Source organism: Octopus bimaculoides, chromosome 1 (assembly GCF_001194135.2).
Source record: "Octopus bimaculoides isolate UCB-OBI-ISO-001 chromosome 1, ASM119413v2, whole genome shotgun sequence".
Lineage (NCBI taxonomy): Eukaryota > Metazoa > Mollusca > Cephalopoda > Octopoda > Octopodidae > Octopus > Octopus bimaculoides.
The window spans coordinates 158,664,865-158,686,041 of NC_068981.1; the positions used below are offsets into that span (position 1 = coordinate 158,664,865).

The following is a 21,177-nucleotide window of genomic DNA, read 5'->3' on the forward strand; positions in this document are numbered from 1 at the left end:
ATCAGTATTATTAAACATGATTTATATTACCCTTTTGAATTCTCACAGACCCCTTTCCACTTGTATGAAGATAAGGATGTTTGGTTGAAATCAATGTGGTTAATGTTCAGTTTGAATTAAGTTTGTGGTTCAAGACTAGAAGAGATTCAGTGGAATGTATTTTCTTCAGGTGAGGGGAAAAAAAAATACAATATTATAAGGCCAATGGTTTTTTTGGGTTTTTTTTTTTCAGTTGCATGCCTTTCTGCCCAAATGTGATGTAGTAATGAAGCATGTCAATCAACACAAATAGATATTTTAACTCTTAATCATAAGTTCATTAGTACAGTACATTGTCATACCTACTGTGATTCATAACTAATTACAGCTTATGAATGTCTTAAATAATCATCATGATCTTATACCATCATGAATTTAATGAAATAGATTAACTGTAAATTAGATCAACATTCTTTCTTGTGTTGAATGAAGAACTTTCAGTATGATCAGAACAATATATGGACACATATTTACAGTGGCAAACACATACTCCATTTCCTTCACATATATACATGCACTTCAAAAACTGGGATTGATATGTCAAATAAATTTAGTCTATAAGTATAAAAAATTATTTATTTATGATTTCTGAAAGCCATTGACGATTTTAAGTAAAGCTGTAGAAAGTTCCAATTACTTTTTTTGTCTAATCTCTTGCTGCCAATATTATCTGACAGGAATTTGTACAGTTAATTTCTTGTGTGTTGTCTCTTCTTGGCAAACAACTTCTAGGAATTTATCTCTGAAGAAGAAAAATGAAAAATAACAAGTGAATATTTAGAAAGAGAATGTTGAATCAATCAAATGAATTGTTAACAGTTACATTTCTACAGATTGGATTTTTGAAATTGATAGTGCCACATTGTAAACAATAGTGTCTGTTGATGATCCAGTGGGTGAGCTACTGTGAGGGTCACAAGTTAGTTAAAAATAGTGCCCAAATCTTTGTGTCTTATAACAAAGAACACATGAGATATGTAAGGAGTACTATGTATGAAACAGACCAGCATTACTGGAAAATCTGAAATATGCTGCATTACACTTCATCTAATGCACAAACATGCCTAAAAGTTGAACAGGTTTAAATTTATGGTACAAAACTCTGCTCAAATTCAATTCACTCAAATACCTTTAATCACAGGTTTACTTGATAACAGTTGAATGGGGCTAAATAACAATACTTTTAACTAGATATTAAATATAAATTACAAAATTGTAAATGAAGTTTGTAAATACCTTGTTAAAACAAACGACGTTGATATAGGAGCTTCTTGAGCAATATTTTTCATTACAACCTGCATGGGAAAGGTTATCAAATTACAATTAATTTTATTGGCATATTCTGTGCCACATCTAAAGCATAAAAATACATGTGGAAGAGAAAACTAGAGAAGAGATTCTAAAAAAGGAAACAAAACCTAGGTTTCAAAATAAACCTATCAAAGGAATAGATCTCAGCAGGAAAGAAGCTATGCTAGATATACTGAAAAGGAATAGGTAAGAACTCTGTTGTTTACCCAAAATAAACAATGAGTACACAGGTTAGCTGTAAGAACATCCAAGAAAAAAAAAATTTTCCAATGCTCAGGCTTTGATAATTCATTGATAACTTCTGATATCTATATGACCTAACTAACAGCAGCAGAAGATGTTCCTAAAACATAGCTAAATTAAGAACAAATTGAGAAAAATTCAGGGAGCTATTTACTTCTGCTAGCAACTCAAGTAGAATAAACCTGCAGAAGACAATCTGGGGAACAATGAGGATAAACATCACTAAATATGATTTTGCAATAAATAGACACCAGCTGAAGAAGACTCATCCAATCCATGCATGTTTAGAAAAACACATAAAATGAGGATTATGATTATTACCTGACCAATGGTGTTTTTACTACTGGGAACACTTCAAGGAAAAGTATATTTAAAAATGTATTTTGTCTTATTTCTATCTAACTTTTTTGTGCTGTAATATTTACAATGTAATGATTATCTTAATTTCATAGTCACTATTACTGACATACCAGAAGTTATAAAATGTTTTTTTGTTTTTATTCATCAATATATATAATTCCCACTGCAAATAAATATATAAAATAATGTATAAATAATAGTTTCAAATTTTAGCTCAGAGTCAGGAGAAGGGGTAAGTTGATTGCAGCAACTCCAGTCTTCAAGTGGTATCAATGTAAAAGGCTTCAGAATCGACAGAAAATATAAACTACTTACCGATGCAAGAAGTTTATCACTATTCTCATCACCCTCGTCCCTTTCAGGACAATCATCCAATTCCAAAACATCAAGAAAGAATGCACTTTCTTGAGACGAAGCTGAAAAGACAAATTTCTGGTGGGAAGGAATTGGAGTAGATTTGCTAAATACAGTCTGGAAATCCTTATAAGTAGTTTTGTCTCGATTCTCTCGCACCTGAAAAACATTTAATAAAAATTATGCATTTTAACCTTCTTTTCAATCTATTTTCTGAATTAGCATGTGTATGACAATGAGTAGGGTAAAAGCTTAAGAAAATTAAGTACTGTCGTTTTAGAGATTATAGAAATGCTAATGACAATAGCAAGAGGTACAAAGCCTTTAAATTAAGTTATTGATACTCTTACGTGAATTACATAAGACTGTCACAACAGCAACAATATAAGGTCATAAATTATAGCTAGGTGTCTGAAGTGATATAACAATAGTTTACACCTGAAAACTCTCTGGAATACCAACAAAGATAAAAATTTATATAACACTATCTTTAAGAAACTATTATGAACTAAATAGAATTTACATGAATCAAACATAAAACAATTACATGTCAAAATTCTGCAGAATCCAATAATTTATCAAAACTTACTTTTACTGCAATTGCTTGAGACAGAATCTTCACTTTATTTTGATGTTCACTCTCAGGAATTAATTTGTTTTTAAAAGTTTTCAAAATACTGGTCTGATGAACAGAAAAACAAAATCACTTAATTACAATTTAGCATCTCTTTTAAATACTACACAGGAGGATAAATCATTTTCTTTTTATGCAAATATTCCATACTATCCAATATAAATACTGTCAAATACAACCAACCCAGTTTGGTAAATTTGGACATTTCAGAAAAGTATTTAATACAGCAACATGTCTAATACAAGATTTTCATTCATGAGTAACTGGTAGTTGCAAATGAAAAGAGAAAGACTGAGGTGCTATCACACACCAACAAGATTTACCAACTAAAAGAAGAAAATAACCCCATCTTATATTCAAAATCATCATTTACATTTTTTTACACTAGCATTTATCGGATAAGATAGCAATTCTCATCAATGTACCCACTCTACCCTACCCTTTTTTGCTCAATGTAACTTTTAGGACATTGATTCATTCGTTTTTATCACAAGTCCAAACCAGACATAGTTTAATATCTGTAAAATTTGTACATTGCAACTCCTGTAATTTACTGATAAATCTTTCACTATCATTAAATCATTCAATGTCCCTCCTTTGATGCCTATTTTTTTTATTGACTATCTAGTAATTAAGGTTTAAAGTTGTCTTACCTCTTTAGCTGCCCCAATAGCAATGACCTCATCTGGTGGAATGTGATTCAAGATTTTGGCATTTGGAAAAGTTTCAGACACCATCTTCTGCACCAATGGAACTTTAGAGCCACCACCACAAAGTATGACCTGGATGACAAAGTATAAAATATATCTCAAGTCTCAAAATATATCTCAAGTCTAAAATATATCTCAAAAATATATCGTAAGTAAATCACAAAAACATTAAAATATACACACATATGCATATGTATATCCAAAAACACATACATACAACAATATATATAATACAGATTGACAAGGTAACATATTCAAACATAAATTTATTTGCTACTGAAGCTTGTTTTAGCTATCATGGCTAAAAGCATGCTAGATCACTGCCTTCAGTACATGTGTATACACACACACACACACACCTGTCAGATCCCATCATTATTAATTAACAGATACTTTACCTTTTCAATATCAGATTTCTGTAAATCTGCATTGCTAAGAACTTCTTCAATTTTAGCAATACAACGGTTTTTCAAGGAGGTACAAAGACTCTCAAATCTGGCCCTGTTCGGAGAAAAGAAATTAAGTAAACCAATCACAACACAATATTTTAGATACAATATCAGTTTTTTTTTTTTGGCAGGCAGACAGTTGATTAAAATACAATTTATCAGAAATGGTTTAAAAAAAGAAGAAAAAAAAACAAGAAACCAATATAATAGTTGCTTGAATCAACAATTGAATTACAGCAGATATTAAAATAAGGTTATTGAGTTGAATATGTTTTATATATGTTACCTAGTCTTGACGTCTTGCACTAATTAAAAACAAAACTTTGCTGTGACGTTAATTTGCAGTCTTCCATGAAAACATGACCACACTAAAGAAGAAAATATTACCTTATTGGGGGAGGGGGTCTCCTGGGCTTGACATCTAGTAAAGATTATAAACACTTTTCACTATCATACAAAGGGTAACATTTATTTGTAGTCCTCTGTGAAAGAATATCCAGATAAGGGGAAATATTATTTTCCTTGGAAAAAGGTGATGGTTGGCAACAAGAAAGCAACCAGTCATAAAAAATCGCTGTGTGAGTGAGATGAGATTTATTGAAACAGAGTTATGATGATGATCGCCATATTTTATTAAAATATATTTTTTATAAAAATGTAAAACTAGTGTAGCTTGTATGTGTGTGTGTATGTCTATCATGTTTGTTTAGTGATAGATCATACTTCTGTATTGCAGTTACCCATAATGTGAGAAGTTATCATCTCAACACTGAATGATAAGATGTAGCATATGGCAGGTAAAGTTCAGACATATGTAACAATGTCAAACAGACTCTAGAGCTGTATAAAACATGTGAACTGTGTTAGACATTAGGCTACCAGTTCCTAGTCTGTAAATTCATATCCTCTGAAGAGTTTTTGTGGTATCACTGAACATGTTTACTTAATTTTGTAGGCTTTACTTCAACAAGTAGTTGGGAATAGGTACTGGATCTCCTGAAAATGTTACTTTCAATAGATTGGTATCTTGTCCAGTTAAGTATGATCTCTCATCTACTAAATATTACAGAATCCCCTGCTGAATATTTACTGTATGATGATGTTTAACCCAAAATTAACCTTGATCAAAAGTGCTCCAGCAGAAATTGTCCCAACCTTTTAGGTTAATATAAGAATACATTAACTAATGTATCCTTTTACTTAAGATAGTATATTGTAATTTGAGGGAGATTTGGCTACTATTCAAAGCAGGTTGAGCCACCATGGAGAGGTTCTCTCACTGGCTAGGGGAGATATCCTTTCATCACTGCTGATTCTTACCTAATGCACACTGGGTAAACAAGAAACTGCTAAAACACCAAACAATATAAGAAAGTTCTAAATTCAATGTACCAAAATATATTCCTATGACTAAAACTTATATAGAATCTTGCTGTAAAATGAAACTTGGAAACAGTACTAGAAGCTATTAGGTATGTCACAAGTAGCCTTAGTTTTATATGTCAGATCTGAAGTCAGAATAACTAAACAACAGGATGTCATTTTGCTGATTTAAAACAACACGGAAACTTGCTTGTTACTCTTCTTTCACCTTTTAATTTTTCTAAGACCAGACTATGAAAATAGGACACTAAATACAAACTAATGACTAGATCACAAATTCAAACTGAATTAGAGACAAGAAGTTTCAGTTAAAACATACATATACCTGTGCTAAAAAACAAATTCCACTTCATACTCAAGTGGCTATCTATGGGAGACATGGTATTTAAAAAAAACTAACTGATCAATCCTGACATTAAAAACGTATGTGAAAACAATAAACATTATTAACACTATTTGAATACTGGAATGAACTTACCGTGAAACAGAAGTTGAGAAGTCCATGCCATCATAGAGTGAGTCAACAGAACAATGGGAGTTACTAACAGTTGATAAGGCATGTTTGCACATCTCTGCACCTCGCTGCAATTTTGCAATTGACCGACTGTTATCACTGATGTCATGCCGGCACTGCCTGAGAAATTAAAATTTATTTTTTGCATGTCAAACAACCTTGTATATAATTATCATTATGAACAGCAGTAGCAGTTGATTATTGGGAAATGAAAGTAAATTAGAGATTCACTCATTGACGTGTAAGTCATTTGCTAATTATTCACTCAAATAATGTAAGAAAGTACAATACTCAAAGACTGATGTAGCAATATTCATATTAATTACAACAAAGACAAAAGAAACATGCTGGAAGGGAGTAATTACAGAGGTTTCAAACTGTTAAAATAAGCTGAAAGAGCTTAAAGTATATTCAGCATTGGGCTAACAAAGATGCAGTTTGGGTTTACTGAACGTGACTATAGAAAAACATGGAAAAAGTTCAAGAAGCAGTTACCTATGTCAACAATGAAGGTTTTTACAAAGTGTGATACTACATAGAAATGAAACAATTAACACATAGGAGACCTGCTGACATAGCAAAGGAGTGGCTGTGTGGTAAGTAGCTTGCTTAACAACCACATGGTTCCGGGTTCAGTCCCACTGCGTGGCACCTTGGGCAAGTGTCTCCTACTATAGCCTTGGGTCGACCAAAGCCTTGTGAGTGGATTTGGTGGACAGAAACTGAAAGAAGCCCGTCGTATATATGTATATATATGTACGTGTGTATGTATATGTTTGTTTGTCTGTGTTTGTCCCCCCAACATCGCTTGACAACCGATGTTGGTGTGTTTACGTCCCCGTAACTTAGTGGTTCGAGGTCGATTTGCTCGACTAAAGGTGGTGCTCCAGCATGGCCACAGTCAAATGACTGAAACAAGTAAAAGAGTATGAAAACATTTACCTTTTGAATTCTCCTTGAAGATGTTGCAAGAGAACCTCAGTAAAGTTGTCTCCACCCAGACTGTAATCTGACACCCCTGCTACTATAGAGTAGATCCCTCCACATAACTTGATCAGTGTCACATCACAGGATACACCACCAAGTCGAAATACAAGTACATGCCTACAATAATGGAAAGGATATTAAAAATGTATCTACCAAAAAGACACACATAAAACATGTAAACACACACCTACAAATATGTCCACAATTTTCACACATTAACATTTAAACGATAAAGCAAATTTCGTTGTTGAAAATATGCAGAATTCAAGCAAAAAACTATTACAAACCCTGAAACGCAGGATTCATCCTGTTGCACATCATATGCTAGAGCAGCAGCTGCAGGCTCATGAATTATTCGTAGAACTTGGAAACCAACTTTTGTAGCAATCTGTCTGTAAAGAAAACAAAAAAGTATGGCAATGATCTTTTATTTGAACTTGAAGTAACATTATATAACTTTCCATACCTGTTTTTCATGTAAAAAAAAAAAGTTTTTTTAATTCCCTGTGTTCAAAAGCACAGAGCAACTGGTCATAATGTCAACAAAGAATGTAAACAATCATTTGACATTTCACTCAACTGAAGCCATGAAATATCAACATTCACACACATTTGCACAAATACCTACATACAAATTTGATAGTATATTATGCATATTATATAACAAAGTATAGCTGATGGATGACTGAAAGAGTTTTCTTTTTCCTTACCGAAGTAGATTTTCTTGGTCCGTCGTGAAATTAACCGGTACAGCAAGTACAGCATCAAAACAGCCTTTACCAGCTTTGCTCTGACCAATCTCTGTTAAACACAGCAGGAATAATCATGAAATAATCAGCAGATAAATAAAAATGATACAGATGTAACCACTAAGATGATATCACTTAGAAATAGTAATATACATATATATATATAGTAACCATTAATGCTGTTAGCAGTTATGATCTATGAAAAGTTAATAGATTGACAACAGGGTTGACAGTTAAGAGAGTAATAGTAATTAAATTGTGTTGTCAGCAGATTTGAAAAGTAATGAAAGGTAAAGTAAAAAGCTTTAGAAAAGATTTTCTTTAAAATATAGCACATGAATATAAATTAGTATTCTGTGGTGACTCTTAAAAACAATGAAAATAATTAACATGCTCAGCAATTGAAACTTAATTTGAAGTTCGTAAATGTTATTTTAGATTAATTGACATTATTTTGTACTTCATTTGATGGTTGCTAAGCTGACATTTCTAAAGCACAAAAGCCAGAGGCAATGATATGACTATGTTCAAGTTGCTAGAAATAGCAGTCAAACCACTTGGAAATTGCATCCCACTACCTTAAAAAAGAAGGAAAAACATTTTTCATAATATAGTTAAAAGAAAATGACAGGTGTTTCTGCTAGTGTGTGTGTGTATACATATAGCATCTAAAAACAGTTGAAACAATATAGAAAAAACAAAAGATGAAACTAAAAGTGTAGAATGCTCTTGCTCTCTCTCTCTCTCTCTCTCTCTCTCTCTCTCATCTGGTAACAATATATCTAAGAAATATGTGACAGTAATATATAATTACCTACCAAGTAATTTCTTAAATAAAATCTCTAAAATCTCTGATACTGAGAAGACAGTTACTTTGCCTTTAAAATCCACCTCAAAAGCAACATCTTCCTTCCGGTTGACAACCTTAAAATATAAAAGTTACATGAAGTTGAAATAAGATTTAACAAATATTGGTTTCAAGTTTTGGCACAAGTCCAGCAACTTCAAGGGAGTGGGTAAGTCGATTACATCAACCGCAGTGCTCAACTGGTACTTATTTTATCAACCCCTAAAGGATGAAAAGCAAAGTTGGCTGCAGCAGAATTTGAAGTTAGAAACATAAAGACAGACGAAATGCTGCTAAGCATTTTGCCCAGTGTGTTAGTGATTCTGCCAGCTTGCCACCTTAGATTTAGCGAATGTTGAAAGATAAGCATTAAACCCTTCACCATTTAAGCCAGCAAGATCAGGCCCAATTATTCTACTTGTTTTATGTTCATAGTACCAACCTACCATACAATATCATTCTAAAGATAAACAATTACATCATTGAAATCTTGAAGTAATCTTGAACTCAAAGCAATCTGAATGCTAAAAAGTTAAGGTGTAGCAGTCATCTGATATATAATTTCAATATAAGATTAAATGGATACAGAAAATACCCAACATCACTAAAATAAATCCATAAAGAAAATAAGATTTTTTTCTCTATTCTAGGACATTAAAAGTGACCTAAGATGCCAGTGGTTCATTTTATGTTACTCACCCTGCATTTCGTATGAGGCCAGACCACTCAAAATCTGAGTCACCCAGTTCAGGAATTGAAACCACGATCTTACTATCATGAGTCCAACATCCTAACCACTAAGCCATGCACCTCCACCTAGTTCTTTTATGACTCTGTAATTTCAAGGTCCTGTAAAGTCTTTAAAGAAAGTCAAGCATGAAAAAAAAAGTACAAAATTTACCTGAACCTGTTTTTTATTCATGAACTGTTTTGTAGTTTCATGTTGGAAAGGTTTGCCTAATAACTGTTTGACGTGGTATATTGTGTTCTTTGTGTTCCGTACATAGCCCTGCTTTGCAGCGAAACCAACAGCCTGAAACAAGGAAAGAAATATTCAAATGTGAAAGAATGTTCTTAATGATGTATTTTGTCACAGACTTTATCACATCTCTCTCATGACAAAGATGGACTGGGGAGTAATTGTTGCTGTTTGATATATAATCAAGTAATATCACAATATTTCATGGCTCAATGATTAACTGATGCTACTACATTCTGTGAATTGATGATTACCATATTTAATGGCCTATAAGATGCACGAGTGCATAGGACACACCCTAGCCTAGGCTATACTTTTGTAAAATAAATTACCACTAAAATAATGTTTTAATTCCTCCACTTACCTGTATAACTTTATGTTATTATTGGTAATTATAAGCAATTTATTGCATCCACATTCGATATAAACATACCGTAGGCAATTATTCACCAATAGATGGCAACATGTTTTTTAAACATACATACCGTTTTGAGCCTACATTGAGTGCATTGGACATGGGGATTTTTTAAGCCATTTTTGGGTAAAATAGGTGCGTCTTATAGGCCATCAAATACGGTAATTGAAATACAAAATAGATATTGTATGTAAATAATTAAAGAACCATCAAGACAATTTATATTATGACATAAGCATCACCAGCAATTTAATAATTTTCTTGATGCCACAGATCAGTCTTAAAGTAAGCTCAAAAATTTAAAAATAAAGTTTTAATATCTCATTTCAACTAGAACATATGAACAAATGAACAATGACCAAAAGACAGTAAGAAATTAGCAGTATACCATGGAACAAATAATTCATCATATCATGATCTGTAATTCTATGAATTTTATCATATTTGTGAGCATGGAATAAAAAGTTGTTTTACCATATCATGTTCTGTGAAAGCCACAAAACAAGGAGTGGTACGATCACCAAGATCATTTGCAACAACATCAACTCGTCCATCCTGAAAAAGTAAAATTTTAGAATGTTACAAAATTTCAAATGCTAATTTAATTGTTTTTGCTTTTCAACAATAACAACAAATTTAAACAAAAATATATTTAAATATTCCAAATCATGCTATTCACTTTCATTTGTATTTTATAAATGGCCTTCAGAAGATTGAGTATCCTCACTTTGGTTTAAGTACTTTTGCCAGCCAGTATTAGTTACATCCAACTTCCCAAACTGAAATGAACAGAATATTTTCTCATTCATTTCTTTATCTTTCCCCACCTAGAAAACACAGATTCTATAAGAGAAACTTATTATTAAAACCCTAAAAGTGAAGCAAAAAATGCTAGTTTCAAACTTATATTAACATAAATAAACCCTATCAGAGCTTCATTAACATCAGACGAAAGGACAAACAGCAGTGATACAGCAAGAGAAGGTAGTCATCCTTTGGTTACAGATGTGAAGTAGACAAAATTTCCTGTCTTACTGCACCTATTAATCTAGATGGAGATGGTAAAAGTTTTTGCTCTTTGGGTTCTCTTAAGAATCCTTTATACATCACTGACAGTCAGTAGATGTTGACAGAATAGATAGACACAGCTAATCGGTATCATCGGATAGATGTGACACAACAAATGTAAACTAGACCTTGTTGTCAGAAGTTTAACTTTTTAGCATTTCAAACTGGCCATATATGGACCAAATATTTTGCCTGTTTTATATTCAAACTGACCAGATACAACCTCTCACATCTACCCTACAATGTCATTCTAAATTAGAGATTAATGTTGCTAAATTAAATACAGAAACTACGTTAGAGATGTATGAGAGTGTGTAATGGAAAGAAAGCCTAACACCTAAAACAAGTAGACACCCTTCAATACAGGGCTTGTTATAAAGGATGTTGTTGTGAGACATACAAAGAAATTCATGTTGTTGAAACACAAAACTTCTGCAAAACAAAAACAAATGCTTGATGTGGTTAAATCTAATGTTGATTTCTACCCAATTCCTGGTAGAAAAGGTGTCATCAAAGATTAACTATTGCTACAGTGATCACCTTTTGTCAGTATGAAGGCAGGGTTTCCTAACAGTGAGATTGATGAAAAATTATCAACAGAAAGATTTTTGTATGTCATTCAGGATAGAAAAGCTTTTCATGGAAAAAAGTAGTGTTAACAGATATCTGCAAGAAATGTAAGTTTGCTGTCATAATTATTTATGAAAGTATACACATTTCAGTTGTGAAAATTTCAATTACAGTTGAGAGATACAAGATTGGGTTGTAATGTAAATAAAAATTGCATCACTTTCTGACTCCCCCACATACATTAATTTGAATAAGAATGAGGTCCTAAATGTACAGTTACATACTTTAGTTGTTGAAAATGAAATGGTTCTTGGTTTTCACAGTGTCAAATCTACATTTTGAAAACGAAACTTCTTTAGACATTATTACTGGATTTGCAAGAGATAAATGTTCTTCATGATAGGCATCACAAGTGGGCTCTAGACATTACTGAAAGGTGATATGCCTCCTGTTTTGTTAAGAGTGCATCTGTCATTCTCTTACTCTTTGTACTGGCCATGTTATCAACATATTGCTGTTGTGTTTCAAGGTCTTCTTAAAAGATTTAACCCCTTACTTTCTTCACAGCAGAGAAAAACAATTTATTCAGAAAGAGATTGAAACAACTTGTCATAAAATGCCTAAACTTGCACAAAAAAAAGGTGGCTTTCTTGAGAAAGTTATTATAGTGATATTAGAGTATTTGTAAATACAAAGTGAACTGGAAGCAGACAAAAGTTGATGGTACCAGGAAAATTTATAACTACAGAGCCAAGCACATGCTACTATTCCTTTTACATAAGAGTTTCCTGGATGTTGAATTCCAGTCTGAGTATTTCAGGTTGCATTTTCTATATTTAATATTATTTGAATCCAAAAATCTCTTGAGTTACTTAAGCAGATCTTTATATTCAAATAAGAGAAAGGTTTCCTTTCAATGATGGAATTATTGCTAATCTAAAGGTATTTTACCCAAATGTAGCTCACAATTTCAACAGATCTCCTACATTTACTATTCCAGTAGCCGTTCATTCATTCCCCCTCCACTTTAACAAAACAGACTAAATTTAAATATGTTGATGATCAGTAGATGAGTAATTATTTAATAACAAACAATTATTTTTAGTCAAATTAAACAAATAATCAATTAGTTAGTTGGATATTTAACCAACTGACTAATTATAAAGAAGTGAAATTGAGCCAGTGCGTGTGTTAATAACATTGGCATAATGACTCTCCCTAGACACACAAAAATTTGTTTCAACACACGAATTCACATAAAGAATCTTGTACACCAGAAACGAAAACGAAATTAACTGATCACTATGGATAATATTCCAGAATATTATTACAAGTTAAAAACGTCATTCCACAATGTAAATTATGGATACTGTGGTAAGCTGCATGCTTAAAGTAAAACCATTTGACTTGTAATCGAATTTCATGAGTAATTTAATTATCTTGCCACATTTGTTAGCATGCTTTGAAATAATACGCTCACAAATGAAGTGTGTCAAAACAAAAAAGTACTAATTCTTTAAAAGCAGAGCATGTAAAATATAATTACTTGCTAGTAATGATATAGAATGCAACATGTGGCAGACCAGAAAAGAATTAATGAAGAACTTGGAAGAAGAAACTGAAAATAAAAGATAGTTGGAAAGAATTTTGAAAGGAAAAAGAACAGAACAAACTGTTTACTAAGGGTAAATTGAAGAAGGATGGGGAGTAAATACAGTTATGCTAGATGTCTTCTTGTTGGCACTCCGTCGCTTACGACGTCGAGGGTTCCAGTTGATCCGATCAACAGAACAGCCTGCTCGTGAAATTAACGTGCAAGTGGCTGAGCACTCCACAGACACGTGTACCCTTGACGTAGTTCTCGGGGATATTCAGCGTGACACAGTGTGACAAGGCTGACCCTTTGAATTACAGGCACAACAGAAACAGGAAGTAAGAGTGAGAGAAAGTTGTGGTGAAAGAGTACAGCAGGGTTCGCCACCATCCCCTGCCAGAGCCTCGTGGAGCTTTAGGTGTTTTCGCTCAATAAACACTCACAACGCCCGGTCTGGGAATCGAAACCTCGATTATATGACCGCGAGTCCGCTGCCCTAACCACTGGGCCATTGCGCCTCCACCAGATGTCTTCTAATGATGCGGGGTGGGTCTTTCGACTCAGGGTTTTTCTGCACGCCTGATCTGGAGTTTCCTTAAAATTTCATTGGTAACCCTGCTGCAAAGAAACATGTTGCAGAGCCCTCAATGTAGATCCAGGACTTGATTTAATAGACGGGATTAAAGAGTAATGTCCACTAAATAAATGAAGAAATTTAAAACCAAAACTAATATCCCTTGGTAAAAATTTGGGGCTATATTTTATCGGCCTCGGAATAATGAATAGTAATGATTCCTACCATTTCCACAACCCGTCCCACCCAAATAAATATTTCAACTAACTATCACTAGGCTTTGCAAAATAATATTCGGTAATGTAACATGATAAAAATTCTGTATAATTCCAAATTTTGCAATAGGTGATACTCAAGCGTATAAGGAGGCGGGGAGCTAAGACCATATCGAAAGACTTTTATATTTGATAACGTAAATCACCGTCAATTTTTTTTAACGTATTTACTCAAACGTACAGTAAGTGCGTTCACGTGACCTGTTTGTTTAATGATGTTATATGTAAACAAACGCACGTTGTGAATTCAGTGGTACGCTTTCAGACATACTTAAAGAGGCGTTTTTACTTTTGTTTTCCCTTTATGTTAGTGAAGGGCCTTATAGCAACTATAAATGTATATGACAAAGGCATAAGTGGATGAATAAATACCTGTCAGAGACTAACAGCCATACCTCCCTCAAATTACCTACCTACTTTAAACGGGGAGATATACTGAATATATATCACCCACATCATCATTTAGCATCCACATTTCCATGCTTGCAAGTTTCAGGCGGAATTTGTTGAGGTAGATTTTCTACATCTAGATACCTTTCATGTCATCAACCTTCACCACTTTCCAAGTAAGGTTAAATTTCCCCATAGTCAGACATTCTTTTTCATGGAAGACTGAACAACATGGCTTGTATGATGATGATGCCCATTTACAACCACCATGTAGTATCTAAACAAGGGTCCATACAAACACATACATGTACATGACAGCTTCTTTCAGTTCCCGTCTATCAAATCTACTGAGAGGGCTTTGATCGGCCCCGGGGCTATAGTAGAAGACACCTGCCCAAGATGCCGCACAATGAGACTGAATATATAAATACATTTTTAAAAAATTATAGCGGACTGCAGTAACTATTTGTTAGAAGTGATAGAATGGGATCTGTACCAGGATTTGGTGAAGACAGTGCACCCAAAATTGTAGCTGAGGGTACCGATGATATCACATAACACTGGGCGTTGATGCAAATGAATGTCGTGACAACTTTTGCACGACAGAATTCACGAAATTAGAAACTACTGTATTATAGTGTGGATAGCTGGATATTCTAACAACTACGTGGACATAAACTTCGATATGTACTCGTACGACACCTTGCAGTCCACAGGAAATTCCGAGTGTGCAAAGACAAAGCATTAAGAATACGAGTATAGGGAGGAAATAATTTGCTAGCGAAACATTAACCCCGCCACATACACACACCCCTGTCTCCTAAAAATAAATTAAGTTTTATGAGGCAGAAAAAAACCTTAGAGAAACATGATAGTTTTCATTATCATGTATGAAACATTTAGGTTATATGCATATTGTAATAAAGTAAATAATAACAAGTGTTTATCGGGAGAGACAGCACTCACTAGAGGAGCTTGTAAGAATGAAAGGGGCAGGCCAACAAACTGACATGTTTAATACAAATTCCAATGGTTTTCAACTTTTTAAACTTGTTCAATACTATGAGGAAGAAATAAGAAGTAGGAGGATGCAAAATATTTTGTCTCCTCGTTAATACAAAAGAAGGATGTTAGTTTAGCCCTAATTTTGGTGGTGGTGGTGGTGGAGGACCTAGTATTTGTCAATTTGAATACCATTACACTATAACACAATCTAGTATATGCACAGATACACAGAGGACGTTACTAAATCAACAAATACTGATGCCAGATCCACCAGGAAAAGAAACGCCTCCTACTCAACCTATTAGTCCCAACAAGTGACAATGTATCTTTCAAAGAAACAGGAGAAATTATCCAGATATAAAGATTAAAAAAATATAGATAACCTGAATGTGAAGTCTAAAAATAGAAATTATCCCTACAAGTGTCTAGAGAATGATGTAAAAAAGCATGCAAAGATATAGCCAAAATCCTAAGACTTAAATATGCACAACATACAGAAACTAGCACTACAAGACACTGCACATACCTAAGTGAAATCATGCAATAAAAATAAGACACCAGAAAAATAATAATTGCTTCTAGCATAGGCACAAGGCTTGAAATTTGGGAGAAGGATTAGTTAGTACCATTAACCCCACTACTAGATAGGTACTTAATTTTATCAAGCCTGAAATGATGAAAGGCAATGCTGACTTTAGCAAGATGTAACCTCAAAACATAAAGAGCTAGAACAGACACTGCAAATCATTTTAACTAAAGCTTTAATGATTCTGCCAACTCACTGCAATAGGAATAATAGTAATGCTTTGTAATTTTGGTACAAGGCTAGTAATTTTGAGGGGGAAAAGTTACATCATCCTCTAGCACTTGATTGGTACTTCATTTTATTGAACCCAAAAGGAGGTAAAGATGACCTTGGAGGATTTGAACTCAGAATGTGAAGAGCTGGGAAAAATGCCACAAAATATTTTGTCTGATGCACTAATAATTCAGCCAGCTCACCACCTTAATAATAAGCTATCTACTAAAGGTACAAGGCATGAAATTTGGGAAGAGGGGGCTAGTTGATTAATACATAATGAATTGGAAGAAATGCCACTTAGTATTTTGTTTGGTGTGCTAACAATTCTACCAGCTCAACGCCTTGAAAATAATAATTCTTTCTGATTTTGGCACAAGACCAGCAATTTTGAGACAAGGGGTTAATTGATTACATTGACCCCAATACTTGATTGGTAGTTTGTTTTATCAACCCCTTGGGGATGGAAGGCAAAGTTGATTTAGATGGGACTTGAACACTAATAATGATAAAGAAAAAATGTGAACTATAATTAGTATGCTGTATTTACTTGTTATGTGGAAAAAAAAACTGGAAATTTGGACACTAGGTCAATTTTGCAACCCTACTGCCCATACACTTTCAATAGAAGCTTTAATGAGAACTTTATGTCAGCATCAAAATATTGCTGATGAAGACTGGATTACAATTCAGGAACTTAAGGGATCCAAAAACACAATGACTAATCATAGATATAACCAGTTATGAACATAATGTGAAAATTGTGATACTATGTGGGACATAAAACACTCAAAAGATATAAAGTTTGCTGCAGGTGTCCATGAAGAAATGATAGAATTGTGCTTAAAAGTAGAAAAGGTTGTTGCTTATTTTTAACAGGGTGGTTTAAGGTCTCATCTCAAACTATGACAAATTCTTAGTCTGAACAACTTATCTGCATTGTAATATGCTGGATTATTTCAGGGATTATCCCAGGACATAATCAAGCATGATCTCAAAATTAATAGCAATTTAGGGTGGTCGTCAACTGGAATCAATTATGTCAAGATCTAGCTGTGGTATACTTTCCAACAAAGCAAAACCTTTAGCAAATAGGACAGACCGGGGGTTACTGTGGAAATTAACATATATTTGTTTGTACATTGCACATATCATATTAGGAGAATTACAAGAGCCCAGTATAACTTCAGAACCTTGAAAGAAAAGACTTCATTATCCCCAATGATTACAAAAGTGATGAAGCACTGATACCAGGACTGTTCCAGGTCCCATCATTGGGTAGATTATGTGGACAATTTTAGCAATCATCATGGTATCATTAACCACTCAATATATGTAAATCCAGTCTTGAGTCACAATAATCCAAATGTTAGTACATTTAATGTAATCTTCAGGCAGACTCAGCATTGGGTCTTTGAATGAGGGTACAGTTTAACAGATGGATTTTCAGTTTCCATCAAGCCAATTTTACTCACAGGCTTTGGTCTACACCTAAGGTTATGTAGGAGGTGTTGACTAGTGAGACTGAAAAGGTTAAACTATTCAACCATGAGTCCACAAGAGCGATTGAAGGAGCCTTTATTTGGTCACTCAACCTACTAAAAATAGTAACTAAATCTCCTTCAGATCACACCCTACTGACTTGAAAAAAAGGGAAGGACACATTTTATAACTTATTCCTAGATACCCCTAAAGAGAAAATGTGGCTAGGTAAAAGGCCTTTGACCAGAGGTATGAACCAGAGCTAAACCACAACTTGTACTTTCCAAACTAGCTATGTCTCATAAATTCTCACTACATATAATGTATAGTTGCAGTTACTGTCGTGAAGACAATGAAATTGTAGTTTTAACTGCCACTTATAACAAAAAATAATTTTTTTATTATTAAGGAGTTAAACTAATTATGTAGATAAAATTTTGACAATTATTTTCTTCGTATAGTATTCCTTTTGTTAATTTTTTTTCTTTTCCAACCATGAATAATTTGCAGTTTCTTTTATAACACCTAGCAGTAATAATGATCCCCAACATAAATTACTTCTTCGTTTCCATGATCCCATGTTGTCAGAAACAGGTGTTTTCCAAGTCAAAAATGAAAGTACTTTTATTGATAAAATTAATGAGAACCAATATCTTTTATTTCCTGTTTTTCGCACTATTCTACGACACTTCAAACGCTATTTCTTTCGTAATCGCCTCATCGTTCTAAAACCATTCTAAAACAAAAAATTCAGGTTCTTTCAAAGTTCATAAATATTTATGACATCAACTAAATTTAAATGTTGAACTGAATCTAATGGTTTTTGTGTGTTTCTTAAACGGCTTATAAACACCTTCCACGCTGCAATTGTTTTCGTTCCAGCACACAATCTCAGATCAGGTCACGTGCTATGCAAGTACATCTCCGTAATATATATATATAGATCAGGGTCGCCAACTATTACAACCATTAGGCTATGGATCATATGGTATCAGGCAACACAATACGAATAGCTATTGTTTTATTGTAAAACAACATTGCTGACTTACACAAGAGAGTTTTTCTTGGAAGATGTCTATTCGTAATGACAATTTCTTGCGAGAAACTCTTTTGGTACAGCTCCACAGTATCCACCTGCACGATGCAGGTCTTCAATGAGCTCACCACACCCATAAAGAAGTCGAATACAATGAAGGTCATAAATTATCAGAGAAGTAATTATGACTCTGGTATTTTATGTTCGTTGTTCTAACTTTTTTCTATTAATAATCAATACGCTAACATGATTTATATTATGCTTTGTAATGTAATCAAAATATTTGCTGGATCCAACTTCAATAACTGTTTTAAAGTTTGGCATAGTGCCTGCAATTTTTTGGGGGGGGAATGGGTAAGTTGATTATATCAACGGCAGTACTTGACTGGTACTTTATTTTACCTACTCGGAAAAGGGTGAAAGGTGGATGCTTTAAAATTTCAAGACGGCATTCCACTGTTCATTTTTGTTCCTTATTTGATTCTGCAAGAAAACATTTTCACTTTACGGCCTGGAAAATACATTTGACAAGCTATTTTTTTTTTTACTTTCATGGACCCTGGAAACAAAGAAGCACCAGCACAATTTCACAAATTTTGAACAAGGGGATAATCAAATCGATCTCAATACTTAATTGATACTTATTTTATCAATCTCGACAGTGATTTGAACTAAGAACGTAAAGGGAAACAACTAAGTATTGAAAACTGTCCTATCGATTCTTTCATCCATCACTAATAATTTCTTTAAATTTTGATAAATTTTTACAAATACACCTGCCGCCTCGCAATGAGAGGGTGGTTTACCAAGAGAACGAGTGATTTTCAATGAGTTTGAGATTCAGATTCGTTCAAAATATATTTTTAAAAAACGTAGGACAAACATAAATATCACCTTCAAAATGAGATAAGTGTAACAGAAAAAAAATTTACCTTACTTTTATCTCCAACAAAATTTGATGGAGTGTGATCGATCAAATCAACCACTCTACTGCATTAATAATGAAGGGTGTATGTGTGGAAGCGGGTATGTGTGAGGCGCGCCTATTTCGCTTTTAGACTCGGACCTACTTTATAAGAATGGGATATAGAAACTTTGCGACGCTCGTATCTTCAAATTACACAAAATAAAATACCGTCAGGACTCAATACAATTAGTGATATCAATTGTAAACAAGAAAATATTCGGTTATGTAGAGGAATGTACGGAATAAAGAACGGTACGGGAAGACTAATGAGAACGTGCAATATTCATACCATTTCTAAGGGTATTACGCAACAAATAGAAATGGAATCTTCACAGCTAACTACGAATTTATTATAAGGACTCAAATCTATTAACAAAGGGAATTAGATATTCATAATTTCCTAAAGAGTATTAGCAACTTGAAGTAAAATAACTTTTTCAGGTCACTTAGTTCTACATGTCAGAGAAAGCACGTGGTCTGTCCCAGATGATATAACGCATCACAATATATTGAAAACAAAGAGATATATCAAGAGCTAACGGTTTCACTTCTGTATTTTATGAAGTGGAGTTTTATTTACATGATATATAATAAATGTGACAGACATTACAAATAATTTTCATTTATATATTTTTGCCATCTAAATGACTGGTTACGCGCATCCTTTTTTGTGATATACATTTTGCACAAAAATTATTTTTGTGATCAGCGATACTTGTGAAACTGAGTAGGAAGAGTAATTTTAGCTGTTTAATAAATTATTACACACTTATTTCTCTTTTGAATATTTTTCATCTCTTGTTTGTCGTAAACTCAACAAGACATAGATATCGGGCTAACAAAGGCACACATACATTGATAGATATTGATAAAATAAAGACACTCATATACATAAATATGAGATTTAACACGAGTTACGTGACAAGTGACACTCGCTAAACTCTGAATAGTAACAGTTCCTTCAACATTAGTAGTGTGTGCACACGGGGCTGTGTATGTATGTGTAATTGTTAAAGGGCCTATGAGACCTTCCGACTACTAGGATGTCCTCAAACTCTGCAGCACTCATCACCAAGAAGGAAGTAAATGAAACTGATTTAAAAAAACTTAAGACATAAGAAATCGGGAAACGATAGATTTTAAAATTGTTTAAAACGTCACCTTTGTAAAAGCAACACAAGCAGCCGATGAACCGAGATGTAGGCCGAATCCTGCAGAGCCCACCGTTCCAGCCTGCACAGCCGGTGAAGCCATGGCTGATACGATAGAAAGCTTCTCAGTGATAAGTGTTTCCTTACTTTCTTCTCTGGATTCTTTGCTTTACTTAAGAAGATTATGATGATGATGATGACGAAGGGAGATAATCGGTGCCATCTTTTTTTTTTCTAAAGTGGAACTCTCTAATTAGACGCCACTTCGTTGGCTTGAAGAAGTTTAGACGAG

The 21,177-nt window shown here is 33.7% G+C and overlaps 1 protein-coding gene across 2 annotated transcripts; it reads right to left on the reverse strand.

Moving 5' to 3' along the window:
- Positions 1-595: 595 nt before the first annotated feature.
- Positions 596-21,136, reverse strand: LOC106881003 (heat shock 70 kDa protein 14). 2 transcript variants are annotated; one of them, XM_014931187.2, is made up of 14 exons: positions 20,896-21,136; positions 10,449-10,529; positions 9,482-9,613; positions 8,552-8,657; positions 7,695-7,785; positions 7,272-7,376; positions 6,940-7,101; positions 5,962-6,117; positions 4,050-4,152; positions 3,595-3,723; positions 2,897-2,989; positions 2,269-2,466; positions 1,276-1,334; positions 596-781 (listed from the first exon to the last, which is right to left on the reverse strand). In XM_014931187.2, exons 1-14 carry the CDS (start codon positions 20,986-20,988, stop codon positions 706-708), a joined length of 1,584 nt encoding a protein of 527 aa, XP_014786673.1. In that variant the 5' UTR covers positions 20,989-21,136; the 3' UTR covers positions 596-705. The 2 variants fall into 2 exon arrangements, with proteins under 2 accessions (XP_014786673.1, XP_052828104.1); XM_052972144.1 differs by lacking the exon at positions 20,896-21,136 and having other exon boundaries at positions 10,363-10,492.
- Positions 21,137-21,177: the final 41 nt, after the last annotated feature.

What these genes read in the sequence shown, in the direction of transcription:
- LOC106881003 (XM_014931187.2), bottom strand. Translation starts at nt 20,988, where the DNA reads ATGGCTTCACCGGCTGTGCAGGCTGGAACGGTGGGCTCTGCAGGATTC. An exon ending in CTTCAAGGAGAATTCAAAAG is followed by an intron (nt 6,118 to 6,939) that starts GTAAATGTTTTC and finishes TTAATTTCTCAG; the next exon opens with GCAGTGCCGGCATGACATCA. An exon ending in CTATTGGGGCAGCTAAAGAG is followed by an intron (nt 2,990 to 3,594) that starts GTAAGACAACTT and finishes TCTGTTCATCAG; the next exon opens with ACCAGTATTTTGAAAACTTT.